Source organism: Watersipora subatra, chromosome 11 (genome assembly GCF_963576615.1).
Source record: "Watersipora subatra chromosome 11, tzWatSuba1.1, whole genome shotgun sequence".
In the NCBI taxonomy this organism is placed as follows: domain Eukaryota; kingdom Metazoa; phylum Bryozoa; class Gymnolaemata; order Cheilostomatida; family Watersiporidae; genus Watersipora; species Watersipora subatra.
Window position 1 is genome coordinate 31437580 of NC_088718.1, and position 25692 is coordinate 31463271.

Sequence of the window (25692 nt, forward strand, 5' to 3'; positions counted from 1 at the left end):
AGCAATCTCTCATTTCGTCATTTCTCTGGCCTCCTAATGTACCGTTCGTCTTTAATTGGCTCCGCCCATTGATCTTTTTGGGGCCTTTGGTGGGCTTAGCTAACTTCTCTCAGTATGATGTGTCGGCTTCATCTACAGCCAGATCTCTTGCTGTTCCATAACTTGGTCTGGCCCTGGAGTTTGCTAGGCAGCTGGTCCTGGTCTCGGCGCTCTGTCATTAATATATATACTTCTAATATGGTATTTTATAATCATTTAATGAAATGGCAAAAAAATATTCAAAATATGTATTTCATTAATCAATCAGATTAGCAGTAGAAAATATCTTCACTGTAAACAAGTTACTTTAGTTTGCAGACAATGCAAGCAGTGTTTACTAAGTTATAGTTGTTATGAAAATCAAAACATGCATGTATATAAATGTTTGTTGGTAACCCTAAAATTGCGCGAACTTATTTGGGCTAATGATAGAATCACAAAAGAGTCGAGTTGATTTAAATTTTCTTGAATATCTTATTACAAAATACTGTATGCACAGATCTTTGCAGTGGGAAAAGCTTTAAAAATGTAAAGATTTTTATCCAATACTCAGCATACACTGCTGACCAACCAAAGTTACACCATTTTCTATTCAAACCCTTTGTTCCCTGCTACATTAACATGTGTGTTTTACTATTGGCTGAATCAACTGCTAGACCAAGTGTACTCACAGAGATGTTGTCATGGCTACAACATTTCATCGTGACACATGGCGGCACGCCAAACATATTGTATGCATTTTCTGTTTTTGCTGTGAGAAATTCTATTATTGAGCCTTTTGTCCACCTGTGTGGTCTGAAAGCAAAAGTTTAATAGTTTACAAACCGCATTTAAATGGGGAACAGAAATAGCTTTTGGCACACAACCAAGAGATAACAGAGCTTATTAGCATAGAATTTATTTATTTTGTATGATAAAAAGCACCTGCTCTATAATACCAACCATTCAGTTTCACGCTAGCTATCATTCGCTTATGCAGTATTGCATCTATTATGGATATTGAATAGCGGTTGTCCGCAGCAAACATTGACAATGGATTGTAGTTGTATGTGAAAGTTTTACTAAAAACAAAACTTAACTAAAAAATCATTGTATACCGCATCTTAAACAGAAGAGATCTTTTGCTAAAAGGTAAGTGTGTCAGCCTATGTTCTGTTCAGCGCATATTCCATCAGCATGGATAGCTTCTTTGTGAGCTCTGTGGTTTCATTTACATTTATATTTTTGATTTAAACGGCTTGATGCAGAGCACTTCCGTTTTCGTGTTTTATTTTAAATGTGGGTACATAGAGGTCAATAATAGTAGAGCTATGACACATAATCAATATGCAACTCAATTTTCATATTGGTAGAGCATAAGCAAATCATGGCTAGGGTGGCGCAGTTATTACTTTGAAGGTTGGGCAAGAGCTACGTTTTTTCACCTAATCCCACGCCCGATAAACTTGCATTAGTAGTTTTGCTTTGTTTTTACATATTTCAAATTTATGAATAGATGCGAAATTTTGGTGGCTTTGTGTAAAAAAGGTTTCAAGTATAACTATAAAATTTCAAGATAAATGGATTATTAGATCTTGAAATAACGTCAAAATACTGGCAACATTTCTAGCCGAACGAAAAATGAGAAATGGCTGCCGCGATAACCTTGGTTGTTTGTGAAGTCTACGTTTTTAGCATAATTTTAAAATTTCAAATTGATTGTAGCATTAGTTATTGAGATATTATTAGAATAAGAAAAAACATCTAACCGACTGAGAAATGAAAAGTGTCTGCCATCAGTGCATTGGTTTCTAATGATGCACTGATAGGAATTCTTATTAATAAAAATGAAACCTAAAACAAAATAAAAAACTTTTTTGTCTCAACAACAAGAACTTTACATCAAAAATACTTGTTTCTCTATTTATAACTAATACAAACACTCTATCAGGCTCAGTGTACATCAATCATTATGTTTCTCACTTATCTCTTAAATATCACTTCTTTGAAAAAGTGGAAAAATCATTTACTGTACTATATTTGATTTCTGTTGTTTTTTAATGAGTTCTACAAGCTTAGAGCTATAAAATTATATTCAGTTTAATAGGAATTGTGCCATTCTAAGCCCTTTTACTGTAGGCCTACTTACAATAGCACAATTTCTACAAAACAATTCAAAGTTATTAATACAGTCGTTGATCAGGAAACTTGCTCGTGTATACAAGGCCAGGCTTGAAAGTGTTAAAAGGTTTTCTCTTCTTGTATAAAATATTTTGGGAAGCCCTGTCACTAAGACCAACTCATGAGTCATTTCAGAAACTATGATTAATCGTCTATGTATTAGATTCACATTTGCATTGTATGAAACAGAAAGGATTTTTAAGTAAATAATAAACTTGGTACAAAATTTATGTTTTGTATGCATTTTACAGACATGTCTTACAGAATAACTGCTTCTTCAGAGTTGCTAATTTATGGTTTAAGCAGAGTTTCTGTACTATCAAAGCACAGTGGTTCATCTTTAGATACATTGCAGGTCATTTATTTTATTGGAGGCATTAAGCCTAGTCAGCATGTACTCTCCTGTTTCTATATATAGAATCTTATCTCTTGATCTTTTTAAGATTATTTAGAAAAAATCATTTAAAAAAATACATGCATATCAACTACTTCAAAATTTTTTTTTACATTGAGTGAAAATTTCTATAGCTGTGAAAAAATATTCAGAGTAAAACGATATATTGCTTTCAAAAATTCTGCATCATTTCCCTTTCATATAACGTGAACTTTTGTAAAAATTCATTTTTTTATCCTTATTTTTGCAGCTAAAACTGTTTGTCAGCAATCGCTAAACTGGAATCTCATCTTCAGCTTGTTGCATGATTTAGTTGGGTTAAATTGGTAACCTCGAGGTTACGGCGCTTCTGACACCAAATTGCACATCATACATTGTCAATAGTTTTTATCAAAACTTTAAACACTCAGAAGCAACAATTTACTTCTTTAGAATATCAATATTTGTTCTACTCCTTTTTTAAGACTGACTTGGGCCAATATTCTCATATTTTGGGCTGCGTGCAAAATCATTGCGAGCATTTTTTCTAAATTTGAGTGTCATTTTTCTAATTTTGTAGAATTAGACTTTAATTTTTAAAAAAACGTTCATCTTCAGACAAAATGTGTTTGTTAGTGGCCATCCCTTTCAGAGCAAGTATGTCTGCTTTACTTGCTTCAAGTAGAGGCTGTATGTGTTTTTAACAACATTGTTACACAAACAATGTCTCAGTAATCATGGATGTACATGTCTAAGATTAGTGGCAAGAAAACTTCAATGACTCGGAACATGGCTAGTTGAGGCAAACCATTTGATTAAAGTTAGATGTCATTCCTGTCACCACATGTGAGCTTTTGTGAAAGTTAAGCTCTAACATGTTTCAAACAGATCTGACATTCAGATCATTCTTTGTCAGTAAGACTTGGCCGCTCCCTAACTACTAAACTTGTAGTTTAGGACTGAAAGCAGCCATGCATGCTAGAGCCTATCTCATAATAAGATGGCAGGCCATTGTCAATGAACAGTATAAAATTCTGCCAGCTATTATCATACACCCACAATATTAATTATTCCTAGCGTCTGTGTCAAGTGCAGTTAGAAGCTGTGAAAATATACTGGGATCGTAAATCAATGACGAACTAATATGCAGCATAATTTACCTTGCCGTAGTTTATCTTGCCGCGGGGCTCTTTGATTGCAAATATGCTGCCTGGCGTAGCATTTTATAGCGCAAGTATAGTATGAATGTCAGGTCAGGCTATATGAACCTGCTACTCGTAATACAGGTGATCGTGTACTAAATGATCATGGGTCATACCAGGGGCGACTAAACCTTTAACCTCTATACTAGCAAAAGGGTGAAATAATCACCCTTATCAATCCATAACTAGCATCTGTAAAAGTACTGCGCTATATACTGGTGGTGCATCGTAAAATCATCTAGAGGGCAAGGATAAACAACCCAATCTATCAGTCAACCACTGCGTCAGGATTGACACGCTAGCATGTACATGTATGAGCTATGCTAGCTCGTATCTACCTGTTTTTCCCAATGCTTAATATATTCTTTTTGTTGAGAGAATGAATCTGGTTGAGTGAAAGCTAGCAACAATTTCAATGTTCGCATGCCAGTTCTATGGGACACAATCATAAACAGTCTTACCTTGACTGACTTCTAGAGAGAATACTACAAATTTGGCGGATCTGTTGGCCAAATATACTAATTGCAAAAAAGGGAACAGTTTCAATATATAGATTTTCAAAAATCTGATCAAAGTTTATCGGAAGAACGATTAGCACCTAATTTGAAATAGTTATTCCCGTAGGTAACATCGTTACTTATTAGGTACAACTTTTCTATGCTACTTGAAACTGCTGAATTGGCAAATGAATTGGCCTTTCCTATCCCAAAAAGCAACCTTTTTTTCTCTAGGTTAAGATCTCTGGAATGCTAGGCCATGACTGATTCTTTAAAATGACTCCGATGCTACTTATGTTGTGTGCAAAATAAACTGCACCCCTCTGTTGGAAAAAAATCTCATTTACAACATTGTTACTCATAGTGAATTTAATCTGTAGCTATAAATTATATATTAAATTCATCCTCATTTTGTCCTAATTTCAAATATGTAACTCAAATAGCTGTAAAATTATGTTTTTGGATGATTATCAAAGCTAACCTCTGAACATTTCATTTTTAATGGTCGAAGCTAATAACCTGTACAGATATGATTACACCAAGTACATTTTCCTGGCTAATGTCAAACCATATACATGTATATGTGTATGAAGTTTGATTTAATATATAATTTATGATTATTGATTAGATTCACCATAGGTAACAGTGTTGTAAACTCGAATTTTCATTTTCAAACAACAGGTTCAAGTTTATTTTGTACACTGCCATAAAATCTAGTGATGCTAAGCTAGGAATTTTGTGGTGTCTTTCGGTCGATGAAGCACTCATTTTGCATTCTGCTGTCACATGGTCTAGCTTATTTTTATGACAAATAGAGGAATTATTAAGAATAGGTTAGCCGCAGACCTGAGATATTGCGCTAACCAACTAGTTATGGGTAGTTAGATTTTTCAACTATTGCTGCTGATGCTGATAGTTGCATAGAGAACATGACACCAGTTCAGATAGCATGGTCTGATATGATCCAAAGTCTTCAGTTCAAGTAGCGGTTACGGTTATAGATGGTGATTTAGTAAAGAGTCACTGATATGAAAGTTATTATTTATTACAACTAATTACATGGTGGAATGCAAACGCAACCTTTCAATAAAGTCATTTCAATGCAATGACAGCAGAACATTTTATCTCTTGCCTAACCGTCACAACATTTCAGTTTTCGCAAAGTTAACTCAAATTGTTGGGTTTATAATTGAGTAGTTAATGTTTTGGAAAACATCTTCAGAAACATATATTTGTATAAAAGAAATAAACCAGTTGCCAGTGTCTTTATTATACTCCTTTCAGTGTCATGTACTATCAAAAAGAAACAGTAGATAAAAATGAGAAGCAACCACAAAAATGTCTGAAATGCAGTCAATTCATAATCTGTATCTACTGAAACCTTTGCATCATTATCTGCGGTGTTTATGGCTTGTGGATCAGATACGTTTTTTCCTTGTTAGTGTTTTTATAACTAATAGCGTTCTATAATTTTTTAATTAATTGATTTTGTGACTTATATTACTTTTATATACAAAGGCTTGTAGGCTACTACAGAAGGTCATTAGTTTTAGTCATTAGAAAGGGAAGGTGATTCAGTGATTTAGGTGGCAACTGAAGCAACTGGAAAGATCTTATCTCGTTTGAGCCATTTAAAACTCAAGTACATTCCCATCAAGTTTTGAGACATAAAAACTAAGCCAATGGCTAGATATTTATCAAAAAACTCATTTAAAGCAAGTTTGTGTGATTGAAGAGGATGTTTGTTTCATTTTGCAACAAAAATCGATACTTTGTAACTATGGTTCCAGTACAAAAATCAATAATTTTACCCAATCAACTGAAAATACAGCAACACACAGATTTTTTAACTGTGGGTGCCAACAGCTGAACTAATAATTAGAAATGCACAGACGTAAATTTTTGGTTTGAGGTAGATTGCTGCCAGGCAAATTATAGGAACATTTTAGTTTTAACAAAATAAATAATTACATATAACACGCTAAGTCTGCATTACTTATATAAAACTTTAGATAAACGAAATATTTACAAACCTTTCTTTAACCTTGGTAAAATTTCAATTTTAGAAGGAAAATTATGATATGTGAGAAATTTTGTTGTAAACACTTGATTTTTGGTAACTGTTAATTTTTTGTCGTCAAAAAACACTTTAATAATAAAAACCCTAAGTTTTTGTTGAGTTTAAAATAACCTGATATTTTTTAACTTGTGTGGTTTCTAACAGTTTTAGTTAATTATCATGTAGGCCTACCTACTTCCTCATGCACACTATCAATTTTTGTAAAAAGGATCAAAACTTAGAAAGGTATTGAAAGTAAAACGCCTTGTTGGACAACTAACCATCTTAGGCTGCTGCCTGCTATAGAAGTATTGCAGGTAAATAATTTGTATGTTATAGCTGCACATGCTAGATTGGCTTAACTAACAGAAGTTTTGAAGTTTGGTTTCAAATCTGGTACCTAAAGATGATCAGGACAGATGAGAATACAATTGATACAAGTGACAAGCTGCTGGTAGAACAGAACAACACAAATGTGGCGCAGTGAGTACAATGTTTGTCAACCAACTTATGTAATATGTGAGGTTCTTTTTAACACCAAATCTATATAAGATAGTATGTTTTAAATACAGTAGATGCTAATATAACATAGGCTTCCTCTTACTTAAATTTCACAGAGCGGAAATAATTCATCTGAACCTTTTGCTTTATGTGACGCTAGAAGCTTCATATAACATAAGGTGTCAAGTTAGACCAAATTCCCAAATTTGATATGAATAGCGGGAGCTCAGGGTTAGCCTTAATAGTATTATTGTTTCTCCTGTCGCACTTTGAACAAAAAATATCTATGAAAGGTATTTTTTTAACTTTTTTTCAAGTATATAAAATTAATTTCTTTGCAGCATAGACCTTGCTGTTGAGAAAAAAAGTTGGTTTGAATTGTCATAGAAGGGGCGTGCTCCCATTAACCTAATGTTAAATTATCATAATGACGGACACTGAATTAAGTGAAAGTGACAAGAAAAAGGGACGAGCTGCTGATATCAGCTAATAATACTCCAGTCATTGTCGAGTGAAATGCGTCAAGTGTGTGACTTTGAAAAGCTTTTGAAATCTATTTGGCTGTTCACATGACTGTATTTTACGCTTAGTATATTGTACGAGTTTTTAAAAGGGAACAATTTACATTATTGACCTATTTAGTATTCTACACTAGCTTTACCGGAATTTTTTTTATTTTTGAGTGTTGCTGAAATGGAGTTGCCTGCACTATGAGCCAAAATTTAAAGAGTGACCTTTCAAGGCTGATTAAGTGAGACGATGAGATTTTAAAAAAGAAAAATGACTGAGACCTGCAATATTTCTATGTCTCAATTTATAATTCAGCAAAAATCGATGTTTTTTAAATTTTTAAGGAAGACAGCACTCATCAAAGTTACCTTTAAATTGTAAATTACCTGAAACAAGATGCTGTTGGTTAGGTGAGATAATCATGGTAATTATTTATAACTGTCATTGAAACAAGATAACGCTTTAATATTTTGTTCTACAGTAGTCGAATGATAAGTTCTTTTTAATGTTTTCCCTCCTAATCATGGTTACACTAAGCCAGTAATCTCAACAATGGACATAGTTATATCGCCAAATAGAGGTATCGGTCTGGTGACAGACCTATTTATACTAGTGCTCTAACATTTTCACGTACTGCGATAGATTATCAGGTGATCCGATAAAGCACAGAGAATAGCTATGTGCACAATTATTCAGCATTGTCAAATAGGGCTGATTCGTCCAAACGTTGTTCAATTAGGCTGGCAAGCTGAATTCTGAGAGCTGGAATCATACACAATGCAATATCTTATTACAACCTCAAAGGATAGCTTCAGGTGGACAAAGATTGTTCATAATAATTATAGCCAAGAAATAATGTTAGAGCTGGAGCAAACAACTCTTAATGACCAATATTTGGATATATTAAAACTATTGCTTATTGATTTGAGTTTTTTATGGCTGGTTTAGATTGATTAACAAAACATTAGATTTGCTTGTTAGCTTTGCCATGCCATGCTGTCCTATTCTGAGCTGTTTTGCTAATTTTCTACATTCACTAAACATATTTAATAGTTTCTCAAAGCTAACATATTGCTTTATATTGTCGATAAGACCTGCATGTAAGAGTGTGTAAGATTTACTTATCGTGTAACTATTTTGCATTAAGTCAAGTTTTGATATGCTGTAACAATGTTTTACTGACATTGTTATGCAAAAATCTCAATTAGAATTGTGGCTAAGGAATATTAAGCAAAGATTTTTAAAGCTGACCTTTTTAAGGTGATGTTATTTATAGCTCAAAAAAAGTTTTGCCGAATTTTCAGCAACCATGTTAAATCTTTAATCAAAAGCAGAATTTAGTTGTTTTTGAGTTTGAACACTTTTTGGTTTTACCTCAATTTTTCAGCTTACGTAGATCGAACCGTCAACAGAAACTCAAAACAAATGACAAAGTTTGATCTGAGAGTTGAAAAAGCTTTCTAATCAATGTTCACATATATTCTCAAACTAAAATTGTTAACAAGGACTTTTCAGCTCTCTGATAATTTATTGATTTTGTCCCAATATTTTGCTGCTTTTGTAAAATGAAAAGCAGACAAATAGCATTAATGTGGCCAAACAATTTATGCTTGGTTGTTGAGGTATTTGTTAGTCTTGAATATTTCTTTCAAATCAACAAAATGCTAGCCTACTTCTTTTATTTTGCGCAAAAAAAATTGTCATTTAAACATCTATAGCTCACATCTCATAGGATTGCTGACTGAGTCAATCCCAACATTTTCTGTTTTATTGTATATGAATGATAATGTTATATATTTCAATGGCTATATGTAGCTTTTTCTGTTTTCTGCCACAAAAGTAAAACTAGAATTTTCATTGCTTTTTACCCATAAGGAAATGACCGTTAGCAACAGTTTGCTGTCTCAACATAATTTAAAAGCTAATATATAACCTAATCACAAGCAAATTTCTACAACTTTTGTACTACCTATTTGAGGCATTTATTAAAAGTAAAGTTAATTGTTTCTGTATGACATAATTTTTTAAAAAAGTGTTACCAATACAAAATATTAATGAATTATTTGATATTTGATAAGGGTTTAAATTGAGAAAAAAGCCACTAGTTTTACCACACCAGCAATCGGTGAATCTAAAATAATATTTGGCAATATGACCAGCTGAAAATAGAGAATAAATTAAAGTAGGCCTACTTCTCAAACAAGTTATTCACAAATGTGAGAGCTCGCCGCAAAAGTGAAGAAACTTAACCCGATTTGATGAGGTTGCCATCTCATTTCACTTGCTGTCATTATCTACTACTCTAGCGTGTCATTATTGTTTGTTCTTTACTTAAAAAACTAGTTGTTATGTTTATTCTAATGTTTAGAAAAAAATAAAAGATACTGCCAATTTTTTAAAGATGCTGCAAGTTGGAAAAAAATTCTAATAGATAAGAACTGAGCTATTAAAAGATTTTAATATGTAATCATTAGCTTAGGTAAGCAAGCATCAAATCAATGAGCCATGCATCAAGTTAATAAAAGCAAACTGCTTTTTTTCATCAATTTGTCCAAAATAATTTAATTTGGAACAAAAATGATTTTTAATAATCAGTTTAGAAGCTTGTTTAGTTGGTCAAGCAACCATTTTCAATTAAAACGCCTGAATCAATTAGAAAACTTTAGAGTTATTCTTCCTTAGAAAAGACAACTGCTATAATTTTTAAAAGGTCAAGTTGTCACATTTTGCTCACAACTATTTTTATGTAATACATAAGTGCAAGAAAATTTTTTTAATTTCACTTAGGTAGTCTGAACTGCTTTAAAATGCTTTTTTGGGACAAGTGGCCTTTAAACCTAAAGATATTCAATATTTTATGGTCTACATATAGAGATGAAAATAAATAGTAAACATTACTTAATATCAGAAAACAAAATAAGCTATTATTCAAATAATATTGTTGTAGATTTGGTCAATTATTCCTGTTCCATAGTTGACTGATTTTGATTTTTTCAGGCCTATAGTTTCAAATTTGACAGTCAAGAATTCGTAAAGCACTTCATCTTGGTTTGCCACAATGATGTTTTTATGCTTTTCTGCATAATAAACAACTTATGCGATTTAAACCTATAGTATCTATTTTAATGTTTATAGTAGTTTTGAAGTGCCAGACATTTTCTGCAAAGCTTAAAATGCTATGAATTTAGCTTTTGTCATTTTGCAGTGTATTTTTTTACATAGCTCACAGTTTAGCTCTAACAAAGTAATTGTTTTGCAAAAAAAACTAATAAAGATAAGATTAAGTGATGGTCAGTCGGCAGCGCTGCTACCCTTCCAACAATATCCTGCTAGACAGGCTTGGCATGCGAGTTTTCTCAGGCTTTCAAAGTGCCTGCAAAGATTGATAAGGAAAAGGCCTAGTGTTTATGTACATGTCATTTGGGGTTAGCATAAACTCTGGGTCTGCATAAAATGTTTCCATAAAATAAATTCATTTAATCTTTAATCGAAAATCTGCGACTATTCGTAAAGTTATTGTTTCTATGTATTGGTAGAAACAGTGTTTAGCAACTCATTTGCATTTCTGGCTGCCTTGAAAAAAATGTTAGGGTGCCAATAAGGTTTTTAGCCTTAAAAGTAGTAGTTATTAATGGGCTGGCTTTTCAATTAGGCAGCATATTTTGGCATCACCCCAACCAATGAAGTTCTTCTGAACTACTGATATCTAACCATGCTACTAAAATCTTCTCTCTCTTAACATTATATTATGATTGCTACAAGCGTTGCTTGAGGGCTAAAACAAGTGGCAGTTGTCTGACCATAGTAGGCTCATAGTAGAAAACTTCTTGAGTTTTGTGAGCTGCTATTAGATAATAGTTTAATATCGAGAAAACTCACAGGTTGTTACCCTTTTTGGGCAAAAAGATATGCATTTGTTTTTCATTATATTTGTTTGATACTTTTATATTTTTAATCACATTTTCACACAGAAACCTGTATAGGGTTGACAACAAAGCTGTTTCCTAATTGAAAAGTGCGGTCCTGTAGCAGAAATGTGTAGGGCATTCTAAAAGGTCCTAAAAAACTTTCTCGCTTCTCACTAAAGCCTCGATTCGACTCTTTATTTACCCTCTCCCTTTCTTTTTTTCTTATTTTACATCATTAATTTAGCACTTATTTTATATCATCAAACAATAAATGCCAAAGAATTCAGATATACAGATATTTCTATGAAGTGATGTTTTCATCTCGCTGCTTGTCTATTATTTTGCCACCTTGTGCCATGTGGCAACCGCCTTATTGAAACTGATAAAGGGCATCGATGTTGCTATTGCTTTTGGAGCATGCAGCTCTAATTTCAGGCTGAGAGGCGCCATGCGGTTTTTAATATTCTGGTTTCTGTTAAAGCCAAATGTAAACTAGCTTGTCGTACTTCATTATTGGAACAGCTTGGCTATTATTTTACGATAAAATCATTGCGTAATAACGTAAATTTAAATTTATAATGACAAGCATATGAATGTATGCTTCAATGTCAGTATGTTGTTGTAGCAGCTTAAAAATGAACTTGCGCAAATTTGAGACAATTTTACAAAAAAAGTAGCAATGTTTTTTACATTTGCAATGTTTTTAATGTTCGAGGTGATCTGATTGCCAAAATGTTTCAAAATTAAAATCAACAAAACTTGAACGCTAGTAAAATGCTGACATCAAATCAAAGTGTGATTACGCCATCTATAATTGAAAGGAGACCAACAGGATAATCTCGCAATGCTGCAACTTGAATGTACTATCTGATGTCAACGTAGCAAATATAGCAACTAGTTCCATCATTTCTAATGAATTTATCTTCTGAGTGGTTTAACGGTAACAAAGATTTGTTGATTTTACTCTTAAAGCATCCTGGCTGTCAGATCACCTCAAAAAGCAATTGCAAAGAATAAACAAATACTGACAATTTCTGATGATATCTACTAAAGTTTCGAGCAAATTCCTTGTTAAGCAACTTCAAGCCTTACTGCTCTCCTTCCTTATGTTAGCACATTTCACACGGGCTTTGACATTGATCTTAGGCTAATTATAGTTGATATATTTCAATTTCTTCAAACGCCTGACTTCAGATGCAGTGACTTGATTTATTGGCTGTTTTAAATCAAACCCAGTTGCTTTGAACGCTGCCTGAAGCAGTTTACGAAAGTTAATAGCGTGAAATGAGCTATGACTAGAGTAATAATTCTGCATTCTGAGTACTCGGTGACTGGTGGTTATGAAACAAACAACTTCATTGTGACCTAGATTAGTTTCTTATGTATTTGGCTTGTTTTTTTGGAGGGGGAAGTGAAAAGAGGAGAGAGATGTGAGGTAGGAAGTCACTCAATTCTATTAAAAACCTTAAAAATGGGAATGTCATTAGTGAGGCGAGTGAAAATATTTTATGCTACAGATGATGCAACTTTAAAACTAAGACGTCTGGGCCATAGGTAACTTATGGAATTGCTTTATCGCCTGATCCTATGTTTACAGAATACTAGTTGGCATGGCAAATTATTATGAGAAAACTTTGCCAACACTTGAAGAATTAACCAGGAGATATAAATTTTAATTGTTTTGACATAAAAGAAAAAACTCTATTATGATAGTAGTTCTTTAAGTTGCAGAATTGATATGTAGTTAAATAATTCATTATTAATATAAGTCACATTTCCATTTTGAAAATGCAAAAAATTACTGCTTTATGTTAACAGACACTTCTAAAATTGAGATAAAAGCAATATTTAGGAGTCATCTTCTTTTGTTAACTTGAATATGCTAATTAACTGTGACTTTGTGCTTTAGCTACAAGAATAACAAGCACCTGCTCTTGCCGCACATTTCGTTGATTTTTTGACCAAATAAAACTGCTAAAATGAAGCTATGCGCATGATTACATGACACGGTTATGACTAAAGATTATAAGATTATGCTATCACCTTTAACACTCGGTTTTACGGTTCATCCTGTACTCATAGAAGTTCCTTGCAAATTTGATAACTTTTGATGCTGCTCTGTCAGCAGGTTGAAGCTTAATGTGTTTTATGCAGTTTTGTTGTAAGTATAAACCTACTTATATACATATATACATGTATATATATATAAATATTTATTTAGATATAATATTAGTTAATTATATATAAAATTAACAAATTATATACAATATTAATTTATTATATACGTAATATTAATTAATTAGTTATATATAACTGTAAATGGTTAAAATGCTCAGGAAAATGTTTGTGCAAATTGAGATCGCTAGTTGCTAAGGTTGATATCGGTTATTGAGCTACAGCGGCTATTTGCGCTAGTTCATTTTTAAGATAATAATACATACATATAGATTTCAGAAATATATATTTTATAAATAGATTTCAAACACCTATATCTTAAATTTATATATTTTAAATCTGTATACAAGATAATATCTTATAACTTGTTTTATATATACAGTCAAACATGGATAACTCGTCCACGGATAGCTCGAACACATGGTTAATTCGATCATTTCCTTTGGTCCGTTCCCACGTAATAATAAATTGCTATAGATAACTCGAACTCAACACTGTTAATTCGAACTGTTTTTTTGCCCAACGGCTACCGAAACGGTTGTTATCGCTTTAGAAAATCACTTTATTCAAAGCCATAGAGGTAAACTTCATCTTTTCGTAATTCATAAGCGTCGTTATTACCACCATCGGCAAAATATTTTTGTCAACGACTTTTCTAAAAGTTTGGTGAAATTTGATTTATACTGCGATACGATGAATAGCACGGGCTAGCCAGGTCACGCGTGCAAGGATTTTCGCCACGCACATACAAAACAAAAATCGCATGTTGTTTTTGTTTTGTATGTGCGTGGCGAAAATCCTTGAGTGCGTGGCGTAACCCAGCTAGCCCGTGATGAATAGTTTTCCGACGTTGATTCCGTGTTGAATCAACGTCGGAATGTTGAATGTTTAAATCGTCTTAAAAATTCTTGTAATTAAACGTATACGTTGTCTGAGCTACAAAAAAACTATTCATCGTTTGACTTAAACACAGAATACGTGTGTACATTCAATAAGTATCTATTAAAAAAGCGTGAGTGATATAGAATGTACCGTAAAACCTCGTAAAACTTCTAATTGAATTGCCTCGGAGTGTTGCTCTTAACGAATCCCAGGTAAAGTAAGGTAATCTGCATAAACTTCAAGAAAAAACGGCAAAATTGATCGTGGGTAAAACCCCAAAAGAAAAAAATGTCTTTTCTTTTGAGCATTTCAACAACGATCAAGTTTTGCCAATGTCAATCTAAAAAACGTCCTGGCAATAACATCACCTCAAACAACAAACCAATCTCAAGTGATAGAAAAATCTCTATACCTTTTCATGAAAACGTTTTAAACTTTACATTAGAAGCATTTAATTTGAAACAAGCCATTTGTGCTTTTGATTTATATTATAGTTTGTATATGTACATGTATCTACTAATAAATAAGTAAGTATATGGACTTGTGACAGTGCTCTGATAACTCGAACGCTCTGATAATTCGAACACTTTTGTTCGGTCCCTTGAAGTTCGAGTTATCCATGTTTGACTGTATATATAATATATATACATGTATATATAATATATAATATATATATAATATATATATATTATATATATTATATATAATATATATATATATATTATATATATAATATATATATGACAAGTTATAGAGCGACTAAAAATCTAATGACTAAAATCTTATTGTTAAATATATAAATTTAAGATATATTTATCGGAAATCTATATATAAAATATATATACCTGAAATCTATATGTATATATATAATTATATCTTAAAAATGAACTTACACAAATAGCTGTTGTAGTTCAATAGCCGATATCAGTCTTAGCAACTAGTGATCTCAATTTGGAAGTATTTTTTCTGAGCGTTTTAACTGTGATCAGGTTTAGTTGATTTTAATCTTAAAACATCCTGGCAGTCAGGCCGCTTCAAACATAAAAAAACAATCACAAAAATAATAAAAAAATTGATGCTTTCAAATAAAATTGACTAAAATCTTATGTATGTTCATTATTAAAGAGTATTAAACTGCTATTATCAATGCTAGCTGTACTCCAGTGACTACCCTAAAAATTGGCTGACATGTAAATGACCTCCTACTGACAGCGATATTGCACCTTTTTATGTAATTAATACAAGTTCAATAATTGGCAAGACCTAGCAGTTGTTAGTTACATTATTTAAAGTAAGTTCTCACTTAAACTTGATATCCAGTCCAGCATTCTCAGTAAAAAAACATTTGTTTTTCGATTGTTAAAGCAATGAAAACTCCCTTATCTGACCTGCCAAGCTCTGACCAACCTTTCTACAAAGTTTTCTGTTTCAAAAAGGTTGGCCTTTTACAATTGGAAGATATGTCATATTGTGTAATAGATGAACACTAAACACCTGACCATCAGCTGCTCTCCAATAACCTTGCAAGTTAATCTTTAAGTATCTATATTTTACCAGCGTTCAAATTTTGAACATAAAGATTTTATTTGATCTGATCTGAACTTTCTCTTGTTAGTCAATGCTAATACAAGCGAATCAGGGCAGATAGAAAAACACATGTCGCTAAATGGTTAAGTACCGTATCTATATTTGGTTGGCAATAAAATTTCAAACAAACAATTTCAAATTGAATTGATCTTTATTGTATTTCACTGGCCAATACCAGCAGAAGCAAATCACACCGTATAAAAAATTACAAAAAATTTATATGAAATTATAGCATATAAATTCAATAACATTTAAATAAAATAATGCGATATTATAACTATGTTAGCTTAAAATTATTTACCTTGTGAGAGTCAGACACTGAGAAAAACAAACAATGCCATTAAGGATTTTGCTCTAGATGCTCATATATTCTGCCCGGTATAAATGCCTTGTGTGCCACATGTATGTGTAACAAATTAAGAGTTAAAACAATGGTCAACGTTTGAGCTAAATTTGGGAGCCTCTTGTAGTATTGTACCTAAAGGAATAGAAAAATACACATTCTCTAGTTTCAGTAAACCGCGGCTACCGCAAACGTGCGATTCATCATCCAATCAAAGGCAAGCCCATTCCTATTGGCACGCTTCCAAAGGGTTACAATGAAGTTACATTCTATTATAGCGACTGCCATTGGTTAACAATAACAGGATCATATTAGCTGAAAGCAAATATCAGTCATTGCTGGCAGGTGCTAGCAGGTGGTGGACATTATAGGCAGCATGTCCGATTCTAACTCCAAGTCAGTGTAAGTATTCAATGTAATTTTATTCACACTGCAGTAACTCGCCGACAAATTAAATTGGAAATTCATCGTGTAGTTTAATATATTGGTGTGGTTTGTACTAGTAAATGCAGTACTGACAGTATTTCTATCAAATCGTCAATGTTATTTTAAAATAATCTTATAAGCATGGGCATAGATAACATATTTATATACATACGTGTATATAGCTCATAGTATAAATGTACAAGCATGTACTTAGGTCATAGGAGGTATAGACAGGCTACATGTACAGAGCTCATAGCAAGTATATGCATACGCAGGCATACCGGAATGCAGCAGTTTACCGCAATAAAGCAAAAATGAGTACTCCTTAACATATACAATCAGCAAGAGACTAAGTATACTCAACTTTTCACTGAAATGAATAAAATTTATGCAAAAACATTTATTTCTCATTCAGCTAATAATCATATGGAATTTTTAGCACTTGTTGAATACCAAAGCAAGAAATAGATTGGTACAATAATTTAGGCTAATTTTAGTCAAAACTTGCATTCACCATTTCCAAATGGCTCTTAGTTGCCTAAACCAGAACTTGAGGTGATCTAATAGATTTTCTGTTTAAACAGCAAACATATGCATCTTTAAATATAATATATTTGAGCTGATCATAAACTTGGGACTAACAGATAAACTTATTTAGTAGATTACCAATTGGTACATACACTCGAGCGTTGTCCAAATCCAGTTTGTTGGAATCAGTTTCAAATTGAATTGATTAAAACCAAATCACTCGATCATGTCAAATATTATCTGACAAATCAAATCACTTGCCTAATGTGCAAAATTTAACCCACTTAGCTCACTTACTAGCGATTTGAAAACTTGACTATTTATTGCGTTGGGAAAAAATTCCTTCATAATATCTGTCGTGTTACTTTCATACAGCTGAGGTAATGCAGTTTTCTGTTATGTCACCTATGCCATCAGAGTATTGTTGGTTGTACAAAGAGAATTCCGTGCTGCCAGAACTACTGACCTTTTTATAAGTATTGTACACTAGTGCTGGGCGCGAGTACTTTTTTGCCAACGAGTTCAGACTCCGCCCCATTTAGTTCGAGTTTTTCCCTTTTGAGTATCGTGTAGTTGGTAATGCTTGGCATGAGTACTTTTTGGTTTTTGAGGTATCGGGTTTGTGAATACGGGTTTTATGTCTCAAAATTTTAAACGTCAGACATATCTTAAAGTTTACCATGCAATTATTATTATATTTAATTTATTATTTTTTGCTATTCTCTATCGACTGATATTTGTGCTCGCAGCGTTAACAGGCTAGTTGTTAAACAGTGCTCAGGGCGCAGGTCGCAATAGATCAAGTTTATGTTCACTCTACATGACGAACTTGTGTACTAAAACCCAAACTCGCAAGTCCAAACCCGAACCCACAAGATCGAAAAACTCAAAATTTCTATCACTCGAAACTCGAGAGAAGATAAACCCAGAAGTTCAACAAGTTTAATTACTTTTGCCCAGCACTGCTTCTGTAAGTGTAAGTGTAAGTGCACTGTACTTTTTATAATTCAAGTTCTCTGGATTACCATGCTGCTGCTGCCTATACTGAGGTTTTTTCTATATTGCTCCTATACTGCAGTAGAAGACTCATCATTTAGTGTTGAGCAAACCATTACAACCATATAAATATTGAATATTTTATTTGGAACATTTTATTATATATTAATAATAGTTGGAAGCAACAGTAATTGCGCTATGATCATCAAATGTAGTATTTTACTAAAATTACACAGCAAGTCTTTTTGAACCAGCAATGCCCATTCTAATGATTAAAGTCTGGTTCACCCTATATTGCCATATCTTGGCAATACTGTGTGAACTAGTATATTGTTGTCACAATACTTCGGTGGTCGTCGGTGACAACAGTGTTCACACTACCACAAACTTAGCTGTATTTGCATTTGCAAATTCTCCGTGATATAATGTTTTCATTTTTTCTTTTGATTTTTCTCAAAGGAACCTTATCATTGCTGTCTGCTTGTATTAAATACAAGCCCTGCAGCAAATTTCATAAACAGAAATAAATTGTTCATGTTATTCGTTACAATGAATTACCGTCACCAAAGTGGTGCACATTGTACAAGATGTCGTTGATGCTTGGCAAACTATTAAGAAAGTTTGACAGTTGCAAACTTTCGCGAACATATCCGTTTTGCTCCATCAATACTATCATTTTCCATTGCACATGGTCGATCACGAATGCCAAAAGGACATATGACAATCCAAACATACATATTGCTGATATATAGCAATATCTATCGTGTTTTGACGTCATCAAGTCGTTTGCACACGCGCTCGTTCACGAAAAAGCCGCCACATTTGTAGAAAACGATCGTTTTTCTTTTATTTAATAGTACTTGTTAGTGTTGTTTTGATACTATAATTAAAAATTGCAAACAAAAGCATAGTTTTCAACAATTCATTGCAAAAGCTTTGCGTTTTTAATGATAAACTTGTCTATAAAGATGGCCAACAACGATAAAATGTCACGAAAAAATGAAGGATACTGAAAACAAGCTTTAAAATTAATCTTTTTAGTATGAAGGATAAATCTAATACAGTCATGTTTTGTTATTGTTACTGTAGGATATACACGTAAACTGCTTTTATAAGGGAACCAACTTTAGAAGCGTTCATACATTTTCCCATGTAGATCACTCAATTTAAACATTTTAGTTCTAAACTGATGATTGGTAACCCTTCAATAATCAAGTATCATATCTTATTGGTTTACTGCAAGCAGCGGCTGCTGGGCACATATTTTAAGATCATTGTTGCACACTTGTTGCCAAGGTCACAAAGCAATATTTGGCTCCATCCTTCCAATGTTTGTGCAACGATGGCTCACACAGAATCTAGCAGCAGGAAACATGCTCAGTTGCAGGCGCAGAAGCGATTCAAGGTTGTACATTGTTACTATTACCAGTGTCTTTATTTGGGAATTGAATCCCAACCTATGATTAGTCAGACCATTAGGCCTTAGCTATCCTTTACACTAGCCTCTGTCATTGAAGAGCAGATGCTCAACCAGCAAGCCTTTTGCACTAACACATCTAGCTTGGTGTCATTGTTCCACAAAGCAAAAGCAATCTCTTGCAAGTGGGGCTCTAAATTTCAGTAAACAAACCAAATGGATTGTGCAAATAAATAACCCCTTTGAGCAGCCATAGTAAACAAAAGCACAACTACACCTCCTAGCTGTGCAGCAATTGACTGTCACAAATCATTCTTTTGTTTTGCCTGCTAGGCAGAAGCTCCTTGCATATCTCGCTAAAATCAAGTTTTCATATGGTCTATCATTTATTCTAGATTGTCTTTCCAGTGTTTAGAAACTTTGCATACCCTCCTGCCAAATCAAATGCCGTAACATTTTTCTTCATGATAGTATATAGTTTAAGAGTACAAGGAGAGCAAATGTGTAAAATTACAAAAACCTTAAAATCAGATGATAAAAGCTTGCTAGAAAATATTTGCTAATTTCTATAGCCTCAAGACCACAATAACATGACAGTGTATAATAAATATCTAAGGCTAGCCTATTTTAAGTGTGTTTCCCTTGCAAGTACTGTATTGTTGTTTACTCACAGTATTTAGATTTCTAGCAGGTTATAATGACAAGAAAAGAAATTAAAAGTTTAGGATGTCTCGTTTCATTTATGCAGTTTCTTGTTTTTCAATATCAGAAGCGTTTTACTGAAATTCATAGAAATCCTTTTGACATATTTAGTGCGACTTTGTTAGTAGCATTCTGTGAACCATCCTGATCAGTACGCTTGAGTGTCGTTTACAAAACAAAGCAACACTCATCGGCAAGGTTATCAATGCTTGTCCGTCCATGATAACTATAAAAATATTGGTTGCTAGCATAAAGACAATAGGCATCAAGAACAAAGGCATCCAAAGCTTTGCAAAAAGTCGCTCCGTTGTTTTTACTTAGAGGTATCCTTCTGTAGGTAGGTATGTCATGACACGATCTTCTCTAATTGGTTGAATTGGACACTTTATGAGGTCTACTCAGAAGGTGCCAAGCTGATTACCATTTACCTGCTTTAAGTTTTTTGGTAAAGTTGTCTCTCTAGCAAAGCAATAATTTAAAATAAACTTGCGCAGAGTTTTAGTAGATTTCATCAGAAATCATTAATATTTTTTACCATTTTCAATTGTTTCAGATGTTTCAGATGATCTGATTGCTAAGATATGTCAAGCTTAAAATCCACAAAACTCAATAACAGTTAAAACGCTCAGATCAACCAATAGTCTAGTTATGACCAATCTATTTTTTTTATGATAACCAATATATGACATCTATAGTTGCAACAAGACAAATAGGAGTGACAAGCAATGCTGCAAATATTGCTATGAACTCAACTAGTGGCATCATTTCTCACATATTCTTCTGAGAATTTTAACCCCGACCAAGTTTTAATTTTAAAAATTCCTGGCAGTCAAAAAACCTCAAACATCAAAAAAATATCACAAATAATAGGAAAATACAAATTCTTTCAGAAAAAATCTACTAAAGTTTTTTTTAAAACCCATTTTTAAGACCTGGTGCTTTTGTTGACAACCAGTAGCAGGTCTTGAACCACAGAACTGGCACTAGGCACAAATGAATGTTAACCACTATAACAGTACAGCGCAGCTTAGAATACAGTCAAAAGCATCCATACTAGGATCTCATACATGTATGTATATATAGACTATCACCAACAACCAATGCTAATCGAAATATTTGGAGATAGATCATATAATCAGTAAGTAGTAGCATTCTTAGCATTTTTTTGCTAATTTATTTTGAATTCTACACAAATAAAGATCAATTACTAAACAATAAACAATTCATAAAAGTGCTGAAAATGGGAAAGTCTGCTTTTCAACATAGCGACTGGCTTGTTTTGCACACAACCATAGGCATAGGCAAAACCATTTTAATAATCATTTAGTAAATGAAGGAACTAAAAGCCAATGTCGCTGTCATTAGCAATACATTAAATTTATTATGCAATTTTGTGCTCCATTTGATCAGAATTTTACAATTTATTAAGTTTGTGGTGGTGAACCATTGGCGAGAGTGGCACCATGAGTTAATGGCGTTTATACCATTCTGGTTGAACCCATTTTACATGAACGAAATGCTCTGGCATGCACAAGTCGGCAGCTCTCACTAATAAACATAACTTTAACTTTTTGTTTCAACACAAGTTAAGTAAATGACATAAAATTTTAACATTTGGTGTTGCTCAACAAAATACATATGTGCTTGTTTTTTGCTGCAATAAAATATTGGGTTTTCTAACATTTTACCAGCGACAACCAGCTATTGCTTTCAATGTTTGCTTTAACGTAAAATAGGAGGAATGCCTTTTTTTTCTTCGCATTTTCTTTAAGCATTTTCAATAACAATAATAATATTTGCTATAATAATAAGAGTTGTGCCCATCCGTCTGCGGAAAACCTTGCTAAGAGAGTTTGAAAAGAAATGTACTATACAGGAGTCAAACCCGGATAGTCAAATTTCCAGCTAAGCGCTACCATCAGCACCCTTCACCACCTTTTCATGTCTAAGAATAATTGTGCACATAACTGTTACATATATGTTGATCTCTCACGGGGCACTGAACTGCCAACGTAGTAGTGATAATCGCAATACTGTTTTTTACTGCATTAGAAGCAGTGTCAATTTGTCCATTTTGTTAAAGCCACCCTTCGAAATTGAGAAAAATGATTGCATTGTGTAGGGCTCGAACTCACGGCTTTTAGCAAGGTAGACCAACATTCCAACAACTGCTTCAATAAAAAGTCATTTGGCACTCCATACTACTATCATGTGTAATTAGTACATCTGAGGATCTCTCAGCTCCAACAACTGCTCCAATAAAAACTTTACTGGCACTCCATAATACTATCATGTGTAGTTAGTACTAATGAAAATCTCTCACAAGACCTTAATTAGCAAGGATGCTACTAACAGTAATAACAAAAATAGTAATAACTAGCAGTAACCCTGAAATTAATTTGTCTTCAATCAGATAGCCTGCAGGTGCATGATTAAAAGGCTGGTCTCAGGAAATCGACATCTTTTGGCAGCCAAATATTTCAGCAGCCTGGCAGAAGTCATTGATTAAAGGCGTTCAAATTTTGGACAGAATCAGCAAAATAATCTAAAAACGCATAATGAAAGTGAAATCCTTTGATATGAATAATAACACAAATTTAAAGCTTGTAAGATTAAACTGGTTGAGCAATACTTTATCAAAAATAAAATCTGGGCTCATCTGGAAATTGAGCTGGTAATTTGTTTTTTCATATCGCGTACTAGTCGTTGCAGGCTCACCTCTAGATGGCTTCGACTGAAAGCATGCATCTTCTCACTGACCAGTCCTAGTTAAGAACTGTGGGCCTACATCTTTTGTAAAGTCTGTCTTTAAAGGATTACCAGCTTGTGGTGCTAGCTGTCTGCTGCTACCAGCAGTTCACAGATCAGTAGTTATGATGTGTGGTAGAAACACGAATAATACCTACTAGCTGGTTACTTATTACTATATTTCTATGACGCACATGACTCTTATCATACAAATTTGGAGTTGTGCACAATCACATTACCGTGCAAATTATGTGTTCCTATGGACATTCGCATGATGTGGATTGACTCCGGCGCTTTGTTAAAAAAGCAAAGAAGTAAATGCTCTAAATTAATAATTTGCGACGCAGTTAACGGCGTTCATGTAAGCGATGCAAACATGTGGAACTCGATCAAGAAAAGACGACGGAAATATTAAAAATGTTTAAAATTGAAAAACTGGCGAGATATTTTATTGCGCATCATTCGTAAGTGTTGTTTTCATTATCTGCAAGCATGATGGATTCGACCAAAGTGGGCGATTCGCAAAACTGACTTGGTTAGCGGATTTATGCCGTTTCTATGATGCGGTTATCTTGGCTCAAGTTTGTGGATCATGAGTGTCATGGAAACATAGTGACTTTCACTAGGCTGTCTTTGTGTCTGTCTGACTGAAACCCCGACCAAAGAATAAGAAAAAATATCACATCCTACACTATTTGAACCCACATCAATAGGCTTCCCTGACTGGCTCCCCACCACTTGTACCACTCATAAACTGTCTATGATTTAGTGTTATTGTGTATATGCTTATACCCAGTGCTTTGTTGGCACACCTGACACACTTGCACAGCACACTAGACTGTCAGAGTACTAGCTGTAATTCAAACTAGCGTGAAAGACAATGATGTTACGTGTGATCGAATCTCTAAAGATTCAAAGCATCATCAGGTGCTTGTTTATGATCACCCTAACTTTCACCGACTTACCGTAAAATTCACTGACTTAAATCGGCACACTACAGACCAGATTTCTTTTTAGCTTGCATCTGGTCACAAAGCCTTTAAAAAAGTTCTGTGACGTTTTTACAAACTGCAAGGAAGGATAACTCCTCGGTCACATTTCAGATTTGTGTTTCTACTATTGTTGCATTTTGGCAAAATAATAGCTTTGATCATTGGGCCCAAATGCTAGGCACTGTTTGCTAGTTTAAAATTTGACTGGCATGCTTTTCTGAGAAACCTACTCGCTTGGCGTTTTGAAATTCTTATTAATCGTTTACGAAAAAATGGGATTCTTCCTGTTTCAGTGAATCTCTAATGAGCTAAAGATAGAGAGACACATTATATGCCAAAAATGGAATATGTTATGTTTGCTACTACATAGGCTAAGCCATGATTTGCCAACTTAAAATTTCAGCTAGCTTTTGCTTGAGCTCAGGCTTCTTGTGTGGCGGGGTAGACATAGACAGTGCAGACGTGAAGCTTGGATTTTAGCTTTTCATGCTTTTGTTAACTATCGTAGTATCTATTTTAGTATCTACTAAGTGAAGAACGACTAAGTGGTGAGTCATAGAGTCTCATTGACGGGCATAAAACATTGCTTTCATGAAAGACTACCAAAATTGCTCGCCTAAATTTGTTGTCAATCTTGGAATGTTCGTAAGCTATGATAACCAATGACTTGTCATACAACTTCTTTTCTGATTATTAGAATGTTATTAAGAGATCGAACATTAGTCCTTCCTTCATGAATTATACAGCGTAAGCATTTGAATAGGCAAAAGCCAAAACAATAGCTGATTGCTTACAACTTGCCAAAAATAGATTTCCTTACTTGAAATATATGTGTATCTATCAAGTGAGTAGTGCTAAGCTTCAGTTACTGTAGTGTCTAGTGTTTTCTTTTTTTTCTTAACTATTTTTGCATTTTTTGGAAAAATGGATGAGCTCTTTCTAAAAAAACATCTTTCAATTTTGTTAAAGCATCTTGAAACCTAACAAGGTTTCACAAGGTAGGTATTCATTTTAAATTTGGGTACAGGCTTCAATTTTATTTGCTTGATTCTTTGACAAAAAGGTTTTTGATTTAAGGATTTGCTATTAATGAAATGGAAAACAACCTTGCAAAGGTAAAGAACGGGACTCTGGATTGCTCTTTCTCGTGGTAGTGTCTACTTCCTATAGCTTTATCTACAGTTTTGCCTTATCATCTACTCTCACGTCTAATAAGACTCTATTCTCTGACTACTATTAGCTATACGTTTCCTGTTAGATGTGCTCGATTCTGTTCATTTGTTAAATGTTATCAGATATTTTTATAAGTTCTTATCTGGAAAGCCATATCTGGAATTATTATAAGCCTCTTATCTGGAAACAATCAAAGTGAAAGCCTATATTTCGCTATTTCTACTTTCCGACACTAAAGAATGGCAGTTTATATAGTAGGCCTATAGGGTATAATCAAGTGCACTAGGTTACCTTTACGCAGTGATTCTTTGTGATTAGCTGAAAAAATGTAAGATACTCATTTACTGCGATGTAGTAAGAAACTAATTGATACTATAGTAGAGGTTTAACGGGCTGCCTTGAGAATGCTGCCTGACTAAAGTGTATTAGCATAAAAGTTAATTTGATTGCGAGTTACAACATTCCAGTGAGTTG

At 33.5% G+C, this 25692-nt stretch overlaps 1 protein-coding gene across 2 annotated transcripts in view; it reads left to right on the forward strand.

The window, feature by feature from the left end:
- Positions 1-1078: 1078 nt before the first annotated feature.
- The window catches only part of LOC137408167 (neprilysin-like), a 66122-nt gene continuing 41508 nt past the window's right edge, over positions 1079-25692 (forward strand). Inside the window, exons 1-2 of one of the 2 annotated variants that reach the window (XM_068094568.1) lie at positions 1079-1170; positions 6670-6813. In XM_068094568.1, coding sequence (XP_067950669.1) covers positions 6737-6813 — 77 coding nt within the window. In that variant the 5' untranslated portion in view covers positions 1079-1170; positions 6670-6736. Of the gene's footprint in view, positions 1171-6669; positions 6814-16578; positions 16639-25692 lie in introns of those variants that run through there. The other variant, XM_068094569.1, reaches the window with a different exon arrangement.